This window comes from Dipodomys merriami, unplaced genomic scaffold (assembly GCF_024711535.1).
Source record: "Dipodomys merriami isolate MVZ:Mamm:240054 unplaced genomic scaffold, mDipMer1.0.p SCAF_3, whole genome shotgun sequence".
Classification (NCBI taxonomy): Eukaryota; Metazoa; Chordata; class Mammalia; order Rodentia; family Heteromyidae; genus Dipodomys; species Dipodomys merriami.
This window is the reverse complement of record NW_027204492.1, coordinates 84647174-84663205: the sequence shown is the minus strand read 5'-3', so window position 1 is coordinate 84663205 and position 16032 is coordinate 84647174. Positions and strand designations below refer to the sequence as shown.

Below are 16032 nucleotides of genomic sequence, written 5' to 3'. Positions count from 1 at the left end.
TCCAGAAGTATCATTCCAGAATCCCTCATGTCAATGCAGTGCACAGATTTTGCAGCTTCTATGTTCCAAGAGTGTGTTCATGATTGAAATGGTCATTTAACTTGGCTGGTCCACGAGGAGGGAGGTGAGGCTGACAAGGATATACTTCCAGCCCAGTATGCTCAGTTCTCACTTAACTTACAGTTCAGTGTACTTATATATGATTCCATCCTTCTAAATATTTTAAATATTTTTATTGTATCTTTAATTCTGAAAAACACTAGGTTTGTCCCTGTTGGTCCATTCAATCCCTATCCTTGCACTGTAGGGAAGATGGAACAATTATTTCCCCATATTCACAAAGATATCAGTTCTAGCAATGGAAGGAGCCCAGGCCATGGGATCGTCCCATGGATCAGTCTTCATCCAAGTTACTGGGGCCCACGTACTGGCAGATGGCATCGTAGTGAAGCTCCACTGCCTCATTCTCGTTTTGCAGTTGCACCAAAGCCCGGTTCCGTGCTCTGTCTCTGTCCAGCAGATGTCCAAACTGGAGGAGGAGTGGGGTTAAGTTAGCAAGGCCTGCCTGGCCCTTGTGACATTCCCCACCCCCTTTTATTTTGCACAGATACTGAGGTTTGAACCCAGAACCTGGGTGTTGTCCCTTAGCTTTTTCCCTCAAGGCTGGTGTTCTACCACTTGAGCCACAGCTGGCTTTTTACTGGAGATAAAGTCTCATGAACTTTCCTTCCTGTGCCAGTTTCAAGCCACGGTTGTCAGAAATCAGCCTCCTGAGTAGCTAGGTACTAGTACAGGTGTGAGCCACCACTGCCCAGCACGGGCATCCCTTGAATGCCTTCCAGGTCCCTATTTCCAGATCTAGAAGTTACCTTTCCAGCCTGTGTTCCTAGTACCACCATCACAAGGTCTCCCTCTTCCTTGGGAACCAAAGTCTCCAGCATGTTTTCCTTTAAGCCTGAAGATGAGAAAAAGGGAGATGAGGCCTATACCAGGGGACAGCCCTGCCAGGTCCTGCCAGTGGGGCCTCTGCCATATTCACTAGAGCCACTGTCCACCCTGCTGACAGATGGAATCCCTCTATAGCCATCTCATAGCTGAAGAAACCTAGGGAGGTCAAAGGAATGCCTGTGGTATAGGGAATATTTACATAGGGAGGCGATGACAGACATTTACTGTGGGCATGTTCTTGGTCTTGCTCTGCACTGGGAGCTCACTACAGCCTTGTAAAAGCACTGGTCTCAAGGGACAGTCATTTCCATGAGACAGATGAGAAGGGAACACAGGGCTCAGTAATCTCTCTCAAGGAAGTACTGAATGTTCTTCAAGAGGATTCTAGGCCTTGCAAAGAATGTGGGCTCTGCCCAACCTCTCTGCTGCACCTGGGCCTGGCTCTGGGCCTTCTCGATCAGTCTTTGTAATGGGAGCTCCCCAGCTGCCATGACACCTACTTACCTTCCAGGATTTGACCGTTATCTGTCCGACACACACAGGTATCTGGGCTTAGGACATCTTCAATAATCATCTAGGGAGACCAGTGAGGAGGATGTAAGATGTTAAGAGTTAAAAAGACCAGTTCTTGAGTGAGGAGGGGGACTTAGGTCCTGAGGTATGTACCTTGGTATTGTAATACTGGCCACCCTTGTACAGCTTATCCACAAACCGCACCCGCAGATCCCGGTGCAACCAGTGGTGACTTCTGGAGGCCACTTTCTCATTCTTGGCTGCAGGTCCGTCCTGTCTGTGGAGATGGGCCAGCCCCATATTGTGTGTTTTCTTTCTCTTTCTCTCTCTCTCTCTCTCTCTCCTTCTTTTTTGCAGGTCCTAGGGCTTGAACTCAGGGCATGGATGCTGTCCTTAAGCTTCTTTTGCTCAAGGCTAGAACTCTACTTCTTAAGCCACAGTACTACTTCTGGCCTTTTCTGAGTAGTTTATTGGAGATAAGAGTCTCATGGACTTTCTTGCCCAGGCTGGCTTCAAACCACGATCCTCAGAGCTCAGCCTTCTTAGTAGCTAGGATTACAGGAGTGAGCCACCAGCCCCTGGTTTGTTTAGTTCTTTTCTTTTCTTTTTTTGTTTAGCTCTTTTCTACATGCATGTTCCAGCCACCCTACCTTTGCCTCAGCTGTGAAACTCACCCATGTGCCATTTCTAATTCCTTCCATGCCCATGCCTTGCCCCTACTTGAGTCTTTCCCACACCCTGCCTTTCTCCTCTAGCCCAAGGTTACCGGTCTGCAGGGTATTTCCGCTTCTCTGAGTTCTGTTGGTGGACCTGGGAGTCTTGGTTCTGGTCAGCCTTCACTGATGAGGTTTCATTATGTTGCTGTGCAGTTTTTCTCCCTTTGCCTGTTCAAGCAGGTAGAAGGAGAGCCAGGCAAGTGTTTTAGTGTGCCAATGCCATTTCCCCAAGGTCATACCTTAGCCTAGGGCCATCTCCATCCTGCCAAAGTATATCTGTTCTCCATGGTGCCTTTGCCAAAAACATCTTTCCTTTTCACCCTTGCTGTCTTTTTTTTTTTTTGGGGGGGGAGTCAGTCACAGGGCTTGAACTCAGGGCCTGAGTGCTGTCCCTGGGCTTTTATACTCAAGGCTAGCACTCTAGCACTCTACCACTTTGAGACACAGCTCTACTTCTGATTTTTTTGGTGGCTAATTAGAGGTGTCTTATGGACTATCCTGCCTGGGCTGGCATTGAACCATGATCCTCAGATTGCAGCCTCCAGAGTAGCTAGGATTACAGGTGTGAGGCACCAGCACCTTGCTTCCTTTCTGCCTTTTTCAAGCAGTTTCTCTCATCCATCCAGACTGCATGGAGCACTCACGAGAAGCAGCCACATAACAGAGTCTGGAACAGCAGAGCTGTCTGAAACCATCTGCCAAGCTGCTCCTCCCATCATGCTTTGCTTGCTTCACCGGAGTGCTCTGCTTGCCTCTTCCTTGGTCATGCCCTAGCCCTGGAGGAGCTCACTCTTTAGCAAAAGAAAAGGTCACCACCCCAAATAGACAAGGACTTCATGAAGTGAAAGTAGGAAGGGGCTTCTAGATATGTTTCTTCCATGTTAGAGGAGGTCAAAGACCTCCCTAGATCAACCTTTTGGTTTTTTTCAGTGCCAGCACTGGGACTTGTACACTCTCTCAGCTTTTTCACTCAAAGCTGGTGCTCTAAAACTTCAGCCACACCGCTACTGTCTGCCCATAGTGACTTTGAATCTTGATTCCTAGACCTTAGCATCCTGAGTAGCTAGGATTATAGGCATGAGCCATGGACATGCAACTAGATCCAACATTTTTCTTCAATCAAACTGGGTAAAATGGAGGCCAATGATATGGCTCCAGTAGTAGAATGCTTACCTAGAAAGCTTGAGACACTGTTTTTTTTTTTCGTCGTGGGGCTTGAATTCTGGGCCTGAGCGCTATCCCTCAGCTCTTCAGCTCAAGGTGAGTGCTCTACCACTTGAGCTACAGCGCCACTTCTGGTTTTCTGGTGGTTTATTGGAGATAGGAGTCTCACAGTCTTTCCTGCCCGGGCTGGCTTTGAACTGCGATCCTCAGATCTCAGCCTCCTGAGTAGCTAGGATTACAGGCGTGAGCCACCAGTACCCCGCTTGAGACACTGTCTTTAAATCCAGACTAAAAAAATAAATAAATCGGGCTGGAAATGTGGCTTAGTGGTAGAGTATTTGCCTCGCATACATGAAGCCCTGGGTTCAATTCCTTAGTACCACATAAAGGGCTGGAAGTGATGCTGTGGCTCAAGTGGTAGAGTGCTAGCCTTGAGCAAAAGAAGCTCAAGGACAGTGTCCAGGCCTTGAGTTCAAGCCCCAGGACTGGCAAAAGAAAATAGGGGGTAGGAATGTGTAGAGTGCTTGCCTAGCATGCATGAAACTTTAGATTCAATTCCTCAGTACCACATAAACAGAAAAAGCCTGAAGTGGCACTGTGACTCAAGTGGTAGAGTGCTAGCCTTGAGCAAAAGAAACTCAGGGATGGGGCTGGGATGTAGCTCAGTGGCAAAGCGCTTGCCTAGCAAGTGCAATGTCCTGGGTTCGATCCCCAGTACCAAAAAAGAAAAGACAAAAAAAAAAATACAGTTAAAAAAAAAACAAACAAAAAAAAAGAAACTCAGGGACAGGGCCCAGGCCCTGAGTTCAAGCCCCAAGACTGGCAAAATAAATAAATACATATATATATATACATAAATAAATAAATCTGAGTAACCTGGGCTACAGGTACGGCTGAGTGGTACAATACCCACTTAGCATTCATGAGATCTTGAGTTCCATCCCAGTACAGTCAAACAAAAATGAATAAATGGCTCCTGTCCCTTCTCACCTTCTGACCTCTAACTCAGTTACATACTCACCACCCCCTTGCAGATTAAAAACCCAGCTTATGAGATAGTGCCCACCCCACAGTGCTTCAACTCCCCACATATGTAAGGGCTCATTCACCAGTATGCAAGGTGTTGCTGTCAAATTCCTTTTGTGAAACAGGCTTCAGGCAGTACTCACTAACAGTTACTATGCGGCTGCTCTCTGCCAGACGAACCATGGCCCGCACATTGTCAGGATCAATGCCTTCCACCTAAAGTATGGCAGGGTGTGTAGGGGGGAGGTCAGACAAGGGCTAGAACAAGCTGTCCACCCCTTCCCTCCAACAACCTGGACCCTGTGTGTGTCTCCTACCAGCTGTGACTCCACAAGAGCTAGGCCTAGCTCCATGTTTCCTGTATTGAAGTGTAAGTCTAGGACTAGGTGTGACTCCCACCTAACTCCCTCAAACAGACCATGGGGCTTAGACATCTTTAAAGCAGTTTAACTTCATATACATTGCAGCCTTTGGCATTCTCTCCTTCCTGGTTGGGAACTACACAAATGCTCAGTACCAGAAACTGGCATTAGTTCAACCTAGTTGAGGCTGGGGGCTGAACAGGCCTGAAAGTCTATGACTCACAGATTTTGTTGATCTTTTAAAATGCTAATAAAATGCTAATAATTTTCTTTTTATGTAGGTGTGTATATGTATGTGCGCATGTGTGTGTTGGTCCTGGGGCTTGAACTCAGGGCCTGGATCTGATCTTCCTAAATTTGCTGCTTTGACAAGTATGCTTATTTATTTACTTATTTATTTATTGCTGGTTCTGGGTCTTGAGCTCAGAGTCTGGGCCTTTCAGTTAAAGAGTTAAAGAAGCTAGTGCTCTACCATTGAAGCTACAGCTCCACTTCTCGCTTTCTTCTCTTTCTTTCTTTCTTTCTTTCTTTCTTTCTTTCTTTCTTTCTTTCTTTCTTTCTTTCTTTCTTTCTTTCTTTCCTTCTTTCTTTCTTGTCAGTCGTGGGGTCTAAACTCTGGGCCTGGGCGATAACCCTCAGCTCTTTAGCTCAAGGCTAGCACTCTACCACTTGAGCCACAGCGCCACTTCTGGCTTTTTCTGCTTCTGTGGTGCTGAGGAATCAAACCCAGGGCCTCATGCATACAAGGCAAGCACTCTACCACTGAGCCACCTTCCCAGCCCCTGGCTTTCTTTTTTCAAAAAATACAATTTAGCCAGGCACCTGTGGCTCACGCCTGTAATCCTAGCTCCTCAGGAGGCTGAGATCTGAGGATCACAATTCAAACCCAGCCTGGGGAAGGAAAGTCTGTGAGACTCTTATCTCCAATTAACCACCAGAAAACTGGAAGTGGTGCTGAGGCTCAAGCAGTAGAGCACTTGCCTTGAGCTAAAGAGCACAGGGATAGCGCCCAAGTCCAGAGCTCAAGCCCCTCGACTGACCCCACTTTGTGCCACAGCTCTACTCTGGTTTTCTGGTGGTTACTTGGAAATGAGTCTCAGGGACTTTCCTGCCTGGGCTTCCAACCATGATTCTCAGATCTTAGCCTCTTAAGTTGCTAGAATTACAGGTGTGAGCCACCAGCACTTGCCTACATTTCTTTTTTTGGATAATGTTATTCTTTCCTTCCCTCCCTTCCTTCCCTTCCCTCCTTCCCTTCCCTCCCTCCCTCCCTCCCTCCCTCCCTCCCTCCCTCCCTTCCTTCCTTCCTTCCTCCCTCCCTCCCTCCCTCCCTTCCTTTCTTGAGTTTATTTTATTTTTTGTTGATCATGGGGCTTGAACTCTGGGCCTGGGCACTATCCCTGAGTTCTTCAGCTCAAGGCTAGCACTCTACCACTTGAGCCACAGCGCCACTTCTGGTTTTCAGGTGGTTTATTGGAGAGAAGTCTCAGGACTTTCCTGCCCAGGCTGGCTTTGAACCATGATCCTCAGATCTCATCCTCCTTAGTAGGCTGTAATTTTAGGATTACAGGCGTGAGCCATGGGTCCCTGGCTCTTTTGGAGTTTATTAGAAATAAGTCTCACAGAAGTGGCGCTCTGGCTCAAGCGGTAGAGTGCTCGTCTTGAGCTGAAGAGCACAGGGATAGCGCCCAAGCCAAGCCCAGAGTTCAAGCCCCACAACTGACAAAAAAAAAAGTCTCATATCTTTCCTGCCAGGGCTTACAATTGCAGTCCTCAATCTCAGCTTCTTGAGTAGTTAGGATGAAAGGTGTGAGCCGCTGGCACCAGGTCAAAATTAACTTCTTAATGGAATGTGAGTTAAAGGTATCATAGTTCAAAAAATTGGGGCTTTTGCTTTGAAAATAGAAAGGAATTCTGTTGAGGATGTTATTTTGTAATTTATTTTATTTTATTTTTTTTGCTCATCCTGGAGCTTGAACTCAGGGCCTGGGCACTGTTCCTGAGCTTCTTTTGCTCAAGGCTAGCATTCTATCACATGAGCCACAGTGACACTTCAGCTTTTTCAGTTTAAGTGGGTACTAAAGAATCTAACTCAAGGCTTCATGCATGCGAGGTAAGCACTCTACCCCTTAGCCACATTCCCAGCCCAGGATATTATTTTTTAAAAGTAAGGATACAAGAAAAAAAGAGGTATGATAAAAAGGGGAGAAATTGATTGGTATAGAGTTCAAATGTTTGGAGAAGTGACAATAAAAAAAATCTCCCCTGTATAATTGACACAAGCCAATAAAAGCAAAATGACCCAAAAAAATGTTGCTTCCCCCTCCTCAAGAGTAAGAGTTTCCATCTTAATTGAATTTCTGCACTATAGATTCCTCAGGCTAATAATCCTCAGTCAAGCCATTTGCTGAGCACTTTTTAAAATATAATTTTTTAAGGTAGTACTGAAGAATTGAACCCAGGGCTTCATGTATGCTAGGCAAGCACTCTACCACCAAGCTACTTTCCTAGCCACCACACCTGGCATTTTGTTGTTGATTCTTTTTTTTGGGGGGGGGGTCTGGTGGTGGGGCCTGAACTCTGGGCGTGGGCGCTGTCCCTCAGCTCTTCAGCTCAAGGCTAGCACTCTACCACTTGAGCCACAGAACCACTTCCGGCTTTTTTCTTTTTGCTTATGTGGTGCTGAGGAATCAAACCCAGGGCCTCAGGCATGCAAGGCAAGCGCTCTACCACTGAGCCAACTTCCCAGCCCCTTGTTGTTGATTCTTGAGACACTATCTCATTATGTAGTCCTAGCTAGCCTTAACCTTGTGATCCTCCTTGCCTCTGTGTCCTGTGTATGTGATTACAAGTGTGTTAGCACTCTTAGCTTGACCTACAGCCTTTCTACCCAAAACAAAAGCCTATCCCCCTTTTGACCCTCAAATCAATCTTCCCGGTCACCTGTCTAGGGCTCCAAGGATATCTTGGTTTCTTACCTTCCCGTAGAGGCCGCGATGAGGGCCAGAAAAGATCAGTACAGCTCCCCCAATCACCAGTCCTTGAGGCTCAATGTCTTTATCCTTCTGTTGCTCCCCACCTGGCCTTGATGAATGGTGAGAGCCAATGGAGGCCAGGGCCCGGGCCTCGGTGAGGTTGACACCTAGCCCTAACCCCTTGGGTCTCACTGAATGGTTCTGGAGTTTCACGACTCTGTAGAGAGAAACATATGCATGTGAAGGGCGCAAACCTTCAGTACCCTGGCACTGAAGCTCCTCCACCCCAAGCAAACATACCCCATTGGTATTTTCTTTGTTAGTCGTGAGGCTTGAACTCAGGGCCTGGGCATTGTCCCTGAGTTTCTTTTGCTCAAGGCTGCTATCACTCTACCATTGAGCAACACTGCCACTTCCAGCTTTTTCTGTTTATGTGATACTGAGGAAACAAACCCAGGGCTTCATGCATGCTAGGTAAGCACTCTATCACTAAGCCACATTCCCAGTCCTCATTAATATTTTTTTCTTGTAAAGATGCTGTACAGAGGAGTTACAGTTACATGAGTAAGGCAATGAGTACATTTCTTGTCGAGCACTGTTACCCCTTCCCTTGTTCTCCCACTATCCTTTCCTTCCCCCACTTCCTTACTCGATATTTTCAACCATGCCTTTTCCAGTATTTTTTGTGTGTGTACCAGTCCTGGGGCTTGAACTCAGGGCCCGGGCACCATCCAGGAGCTTTCTTGCTCAAGGCTAGCACTCTACTAATTGGGTCACAGCTCCACTCCGGACCTTTTTGGTGCTTAACTGGAGATAAGGGTCTCATGGACTTTCCTGCCTGGGTAGGCTTCGAATCATGATTCTCAGATCTCAGCCTCCTGATTAACCACCAGTGCCTGGCTATTTCTCCTCTCTTATTAGGATCTTTTTTTTTTTTTAGGTCCGGTTGTTTGGGCCTAAACTCTGGGCCTGGGCGCTGTCCCTCAGCTCTTCAGCTCAAGGCTAGCGCCCTACCACTTGAGGCACAGCGCCACTTCTGGCTTTTTTCTGCTTACGTGGTACTGAGGAATCGAACCCAGGGCCTCATGCATGCGAGGCAAGCGCTCTACCACTGAGCCTCATTCCCAGCCTCTATTAGGATCATTTTTATACATTAAATTGACATTTCCGTTTTTTTCTTTTCAGGACGCTAGAGATCATACATTAAGCATACTCTCTACCCATAAGCAATACCTCCCCCAAATAAAAATTTCATTTGTTTCAACCTAGTTAACATGCTGTCTATTGCATACCATCTACAGTGGGGTTTTAAGTTAAGCTCCTATAACCAAATATACTAATTTTTGCAAAGAAAATCACATGACTAGTCATGCAAAATAGGGGAAACAGACTGTAGAATACTCAACACTAAGGTTATATTTGACTGCGGGGAATCTTGTTCCTGTCCACGTATCCATCATCTCATCCTGTCCCAGAACTCACGGATTAAAAGTACGGCCGATGCCCTTGCCAGGTTTCCAGCCCATGCCTCGCAGCATGGCCATCCCATAGGCCTCCACAGGGACTACCTCATAGTCAGCCTCCTTTGGCACCTATGGGTTCAAGCAGAAGAAGGTCAGGCTTTGCTTAAGTTGGGCTCTGTGTTTGCAGGGCACTTGCTGTTGTTATCCACTGTCTATTCTTCTGGTCTTTGGCCAATCAGCTCAAAGATGAGTTCTTGCTGTCCCTCACTTTACTCCTCCATATTTATTTCTTTAATAAATATTTACAAAACATCTATGCTATGGTAAGTACTGTTCTAGGTGCTGAGGATAAAGTAGTAAACAATACAACCTCTGCTTTCTAGTTATCAAGCTACTAAACAAATTCAGAAAACGTGATACATCATATAGTGATAGTTATCAGGTAGTGATAGTTATATGAGGAAAAAAGGTAGCTGGGGTGGCTCAAGCATGTGATCCTAGTTACATAGGAGGTGGAGATTAGGGGACTGAGGTTCAAAGTCAGTCCAAAGTCAAAAGTTCATGAGACTCCATCTCAACCAATGGCTGAGTGCAGTGGTTTATGACTGTTAGCCCAGCTATTGGGGAAGCACAATGGCTGAGAACAGTGGTGTGCTTCTGTTATCCTCAATGACTCAGAGAAGCACAAATAAGAAGACTGAAGTTTGGGCTAGTCCAGGTATTAAGCAAGACCATACTTCAAAAATAATCAACGCAAGCCAGGCACTGGTAGCTCACACCTGTAAATCCTAGCTATTCAGGAGACTAAGATCTGTGGATTGCATTTCAAAGTCAGCCTGGGCAGGAAAATCCATGAGACTCTCATCTCCAAGTAACTACCAAAAAGCCAGAATTGGAGCTGTGGCTCAAGTAGTAGAGTGCTAGTCATGAGCAAAAGAATCTGAGAGACAGCATCTGGGCCCTCAGTTCAAGCCCTAGAACGACGGACGGACACACACGGACACACACACACACACACACACACACACACACACACACACACACACACACACACACACACACACACACACACACACACACACACACACACACACACACACACACACACACACACACACACACACACACACACACACACACACCATCTGGGCCCTCAGATCAAGCTCAAGTAGTAGAGTGCTAGTCATGAGCAAAAGAATCTTAGAGACAGCATCTGGGCCCTCAGTTCAAGCCCTAGAACGACGGATGGACACACACACACACACACACACACACACACACACCATCTGGGCCCTCAGTTCAAGCCCTAGAACGACGGACACACACACACACAACACACACACACACACCATCTGGGCCCTCAGTTCAAGCCCTAGAACGACGGACACACACACACACACACACACACACACACACATACACACCCCATCTGGGCCCTCAGTTCAAGCCCTAGAACGATGGACACACACACACACACACACACACACACACACACACACACACACACACACACACACACACACAATGCAAAAAGGGGCTGGAGAGGACTGGGAATGTGGCTTAGTGGTGGAGTGCTTGCCTCTCATCCTCTTATGCATGAAGCCCTGGGTTGGATTCCTCAGTACCACATAAACAGAAAAAGCTAGAAGTGGTGCTGTGACTCAAGAATGCTAGCCTTGAGCAAAAGAAGCTCAGTGACAGAACCCAGGCTCTGAGTTCAAGTACCAGGACTGGCAAAAAAGGGCAGAGCTGGAGGCATGGCTCAATTCCCTGCCTAGCAAGGGTAAGGCCCTGAGTTCAATCCCCAGTGTTACCAAAAAAGAAAAACAAGAAAAGAAAGGAGAGGAAAAAGGTAGTTTGGGGTTCCAGTGCTATTGTCTATATTCTCACTTGCTTGGAAAGCTGAGGCAGAAGGATGGCTTAAGCCAAGGAATTTACTGAGTGTGTGTTAGTACTGGGGCTTAGACTCAGAGTCTCACACTGTTTGCTCAAGACTGGTGCTCTATGATAGACCACAGCTATACTTCCAGCTTCTTGGTGATTAACTGGAGATGAGTCACACAGTTTTTCTGCCTATACTAGCTTCAAATTAGGATCCTCAGATCTTAGTATCCTGAGTAGCTAGGATTACAGGCATGAGCCACCAGTGCCTGGCTAGAGCCAAGGAATTTGAGATCAAGGAATAAAGGGAGATGGATACCCCCACCTCATAATAAAAGAGGTTAAGAGATGGAGATGGGATGGAGAGGGTATGCCACTGAGATGGCTTTTGAGAAGAAACAGGAGATGACACAGGGAGATTTCAGGACATGAGAAGGAAGAGTATTCCAAGCTCAGTGTGTTGTAACAGCAAAGGCCCTGAAGCTGAGCAAGACTTATTGTGTGATGAGAATCATGGAAGTTAACATGACTACAAGAGATATGGAGACAGAGTGAGATAAATGAGGAGTGCCTGGCAGGAGCCCAAGGTCCTTGAGTCAGGTAAAAGGCACAGGAAGAACCATAGGAAAGTCACTTCAATAGTCTAGATGAAAGACACTAATACCTCAACCAAGGGTGCTGGTTGGTTGTGGTGAAGGTGAGATGCTATCAGATTCTGGATGTAATTCGAAAAGAGAAAATAGGATTGAGCTCACAGATTATATATGAGATAAAGAAGAGAGTGAAGCATGGCAATAAGGTCCTTTTTTTTTTTTTTTTTGGTCCAATCGTGGGGCCTCAACTCTGGGCCTGAGCTCTGTCCCTCAGCTCTTACAGCTCAAGGCTAGCACTCTACCACTTGAGCCACAGCGCCACTTCCGGGTTTTTTTCTGCTTATGTGGTGCTGAGGAATCGAACCCAGGGCCTCATGCATGCAAGGCAAGCACTCTACCACTGAGCCACCTTTCCAGCCCAGGCAACAAGGTTTTAAAGTTGAAAGATGGATGTAACTGCATCAATTAACTGAGACAAGAAAGGCTGTGAAAAGGGGCTTGTAGGAGAGAAAATTAGAGAAAAGAAGCCAAAGCTGGAACTAGATGGAGTGAGAGCTGGGCAATGGCTCAAAATAGAAGGATTAGGGGCTGGGAAGGTGGCTTAGTGGTAGAGTGCTTGCCTAGCTCAAGTGGTAGAGCCCTAGTCTTGAGCAAAAGAAGTGCATAGACAGTGCTCAAGCCCTCAATTCAAGCCCTGGGACTGGCAAAAAAAGATAGAGGGCAAATTTGGGAAATTATGTAACCACTTAATCACAATAAAAAATTTGAAAAAAAAAAAGAAAAGAGGGCTTCCCTAGCATGTGGGGAGCTCTGGGTTCCATCCCTGACATTATAAATAAAAGGCAATGCTAGGTACTGGTGTCTCTCATTTGTAATCCTAGCTACTCAGGAGGCTGCAATCTAAGGATTGCAATTCAAAGCCAGTCTAGGCAGGAAAGTCTGTAAAATTCTTATCTTCAATAAACTACCAAAAAGCCAGAAGTGGAGCTATGGCTTACGTGGTAGAGTGCTTACCTTGAGCAAAAGAAGCTCAAGGACAATACCTAGGCCCTTAGATCAAGTCCCATGACTGGCATAAAAAGGGAGAGTGGGGAAGAAGGAAGAAACCAGAGCATATCTGAAGGTTATGATAGTTCAAAAGGAAGGATAATCTAAGGCTTATAGGATGATTAGGATCTGAAGAAGTATATTACACCTGGCTGGGAATGTGGCTTAGTAGTAGAGTGCTTGTCTAGCATAAGCCCTGGGTTTGACTCCTCAGTACCACACAAACAGAAAAAAACTGGAAGTGGTGCTGTGGCTCAAGTGGTAGAGTGCTAGCCTTGAGAAAAAGAAGCTCAGGAACAGTGCCCAGGCCCTGAGTCAAGCACCAAATTATGTATATTGCACCAAATTAATGCAGAGGTGAGGAGTTGTTCAATGCCTATTAAAGGTAGACATTGGTCACTTCCATGGACACATGGAATCATTTTGTCAATCCTTCACAATTATACCAGATATACCACAAGTGGTCTGACAGAGACAATGCTGATTTTCTACCACTGAGTCACTGCTTGGGCTGTTGCTGCCATTAGGAGTACTAACTCTGCTCTTCCTTCTCTCATAAAATCTTCTAGATCTTAATCCTATCACTTCGATCTGGGTCTTCTTTATCTCTAGTTTGGACTACCACCCCCTTTCACTTGTCTGTCTGTTCACAGCACTTAGAGGGATCCTGAGTCAAGTCAGAAATTATAACCCTTTTCTGCTTAGGCCCTGCCCATGGCTCCCATTTCACTCACAATAAAAGCCAAAGTCCTCCATACGGCCCACAAGGCCCTGCTTGGTCCAGCCCCCATTACTTCATTAAATGTCCCAGTCCCTCACTCTCCTATTTCAGCCACAATGGTCTCTTTGGAGCTCAAAAGCCATTCCAGGGAGCATGTTTCCTTATGGCCTGTACATTTTCCTTTCCCTTTGCTCTCCATCTCATCCAGAATTCATGTACCATTTTCTTTTCTTTCTTTTTTTGGGGCTTGAACTCTGGGCCTTGGCGCTGTCCCTCAGCTCTTCAACTCAAGGGGAATGGTCTACCACTTGAAGCCACAGCACCACTTCTGGTTTTCTGGTGGTTAACTGCAGATATGAGTCTCATGGACTTTCCTTCAGAGGCTGGTTTTGAACCGTGATCCTCAGATCTCAGCCTCCAGAGTAGCTAGGATTACAGGCGTGAGCCACCAGCACCCGGCTTCATGTACCATTTTCACATACTGGTATGCTTCTGGAAAAGGATATGAGGAAAGAATAGGCAGCAAGCCTCTTGAGTTATATGCACACAGAATTTCCCTACTATGTGAAAGGAGAAAAGTGGGAAGAAAGGTAAGAAAGGCTGGGAAGAGTAAGAAAGGGCTCACTGTCTCAGCCTGGGGTTCATTGTCTGCGTCTTCCCCACTGGGGACACATCCTTTCGGGATCATAGGGATGGCAAGTGTGGGATCAACACCTGCATTCTCTCTCTCCTCCAGAGACTTCTTGGATTCTTAGGAAGAAAAAGAAGAAGTAATGAAGTGATAGTCTATTCTTCCACCTTCCTCCCCTTCTTTTTTTTTTACTGGGGCATGGTCAAGGGGTTAGTCACTCACCCTCAACCAGCTCCTTCACAGCCTGTGACAGCTCACTATCCATCAAAGCCTTAGAATCAGTGGACGGTCGAGGGGTCTGGGACAATGGTTGTCTTCGCAAAACATTCTGGATCACTGGAATGACTAATTCTTTGGGGGTTTCCAGGGACTTCACACTGATATGGACACAGAGGAGTAAGACTGAGAGAGTAAATGAGCCAGTGCGTTGGAACCACACTGCTTTTACTCATAGAAAACAGAAAAGCTAACAGAAAGGAATAGCCCTATCCACCACATCCTACTTTCTGCAATCTGGCTCTCCTTTTAATGTGTCTGCTTTGACTATTTTCCACATCTTTCCTAATTTTTCTTTCTTTTTCTCCCCCCACCCTTTTCAGTACAGATGATAGAACTCAGTACTTCAGGCTTGCCAGCAAGTGTTTTACCACTTGAGCCAGCCTTGGGTCTGGATGGTCTGCCCAATTATTATTATTATTATTTTTGCAGGTCTGGTCCCTGAGTTCTTTTGTGGAGCCACAGCGCCGCCACTGCCACCTTTTTTGGTGGTTAATTGGAGAGTCTCCAGGACTTTCCTGCCTGAGCTGGCTTTGACCTGAAATCTTAGATCTCAGCCTTCTGAATAAGTAGTATTACAAGTGTGAGGCAGCCACTCCCAGCTGCCCCAACTCCTAAATGTCAATATCTTCCAGGAATCATTCCTAAGCCCTCATCCACAATAACCCACTAATCACTATCATAAACACACACTCACTCCAGCTCCAGGCTCAACCTCCCCCTAGATGGCTGATTCTTATCAGCCATTGGATTCTTATTTCCTAATTAAACTGCCAACAGCCTCTATCCTGAATTTGCCGCTCCATCCCGTTCTCCGCATCAGAGACTGAAATGGCGCATTTCAGTTGAGACGGCAGGAGTCCTGTCGTTCTCCCCATGTTCCTCTTCAAAACACGGACAGATTCAGAGTTCCTAAATTCTAAGGACTCTCCTTGACGCGAAGGATGTATCATCTCCCCTCTTCTTAAGCCACCAGACCAAATTTTCCCACCTCATATACAAACTCCCTGCTTATCTCCTCCATACATTTCTTCGTGCTGTGTTTCAGGCTTTTCACGTGACTGTCACCAAGACAAAATTACTCAGATTCTGCCCTCCTGCTAGCTAGCGCCCACGGTTCCGATTTCCAAGGGGTCAAAGACCCCACGCTTCGTCTCTGAAACTCTCACCCTTCTATTGTGTTCAAGAATTCCTTCTCCTCTGGGGCGGTTTTCGCACTGGCTCCTAAGTCCGCCAGCTGTCTCCGGGAAGATGTGCGAGTGAAACCGAAGGACACTGTAGCAGTTGAAATTTCAGCCGGCCGCAAAATGCCCTCCTCGTGGTCCTCCATCTTGCTCTGGTTCCCAGGTTGGCGCGCTGCTTTCTGGGAAATGTAGTTTGAGCTCATTTCGCTAGGGGCCAGCCAACGAAAAAAAGAACTACATTTCCCATAAAGAATTGTAGCAGCAGGCTGGGAATGTGGCTAAGCGGTAGAGTGTTTGGCAAGCATTAGTGAAGCTCTGGATTCAATTGTTCGGCATCACATAAACAGAAACAAACAAACACGGAAGTGGCGCTGTGACTCAAGTGTAGAGCGCTAGCCTTGAAGAAAAGATGCTCAGGGACAGTGCCCAGGTCCTGAGTTCAAGCCCCCGAGACTGGCAAAAAGAAAAAGAAGAAAAAAAAAAAAAAAGCCAGGCTGAGATCTGAGGCTTGTGGATCAAAGCTGGCCCGGGC

General features: G+C 46.5%; 1 protein-coding gene across 2 annotated transcripts; it reads right to left on the bottom strand.

Moving 5' to 3' along the window:
- Positions 1-220: 220 nt before the first annotated feature.
- On the bottom strand, positions 221-15679 carry Gpkow (G-patch domain and KOW motifs). Of its 2 annotated transcripts, none has more exons than XM_070040467.1 (11): positions 15486-15679; positions 14263-14417; positions 14035-14159; positions 9187-9296; positions 7708-7921; positions 4451-4583; positions 2228-2345; positions 1615-1738; positions 1453-1522; positions 870-955; positions 221-529 (listed from the first exon to the last, which is right to left on the bottom strand). In XM_070040467.1, exons 1-11 carry the CDS (start codon positions 15644-15646, stop codon positions 395-397), a joined length of 1431 nt encoding a protein of 476 aa, XP_069896568.1. In that variant the 5' UTR covers positions 15647-15679; the 3' UTR covers positions 221-394. The 2 variants fall into 2 exon arrangements, with proteins under 2 accessions (XP_069896568.1, XP_069896570.1); XM_070040469.1 differs by having other exon boundaries at positions 4511-4583.
- Between the last annotated feature and the right edge of the window lie 353 nt (positions 15680-16032).

Excerpts from the sequence above, each read along its gene's own strand:
- Gpkow (XM_070040467.1), bottom strand. The coding sequence starts at position 15,646 with ATGGAGGACCACGAGGAGGGCATTTTGCGGCCGGCTGAAATTTCAACT. Across the intron at positions 1,523-1,614 it reads GCCAGTATTACAATACCAAG|ATGATTATTGAAGATGTCCT; the intron begins GTACATACCTCA and ends TGGTCTCCCTAG. Across the intron at positions 530-869 it reads TAGGAACACAGGCTGGAAAG|TTTGGACATCTGCTGGACAG; the intron begins GTAACTTCTAGA and ends CTCCTCCTCCAG.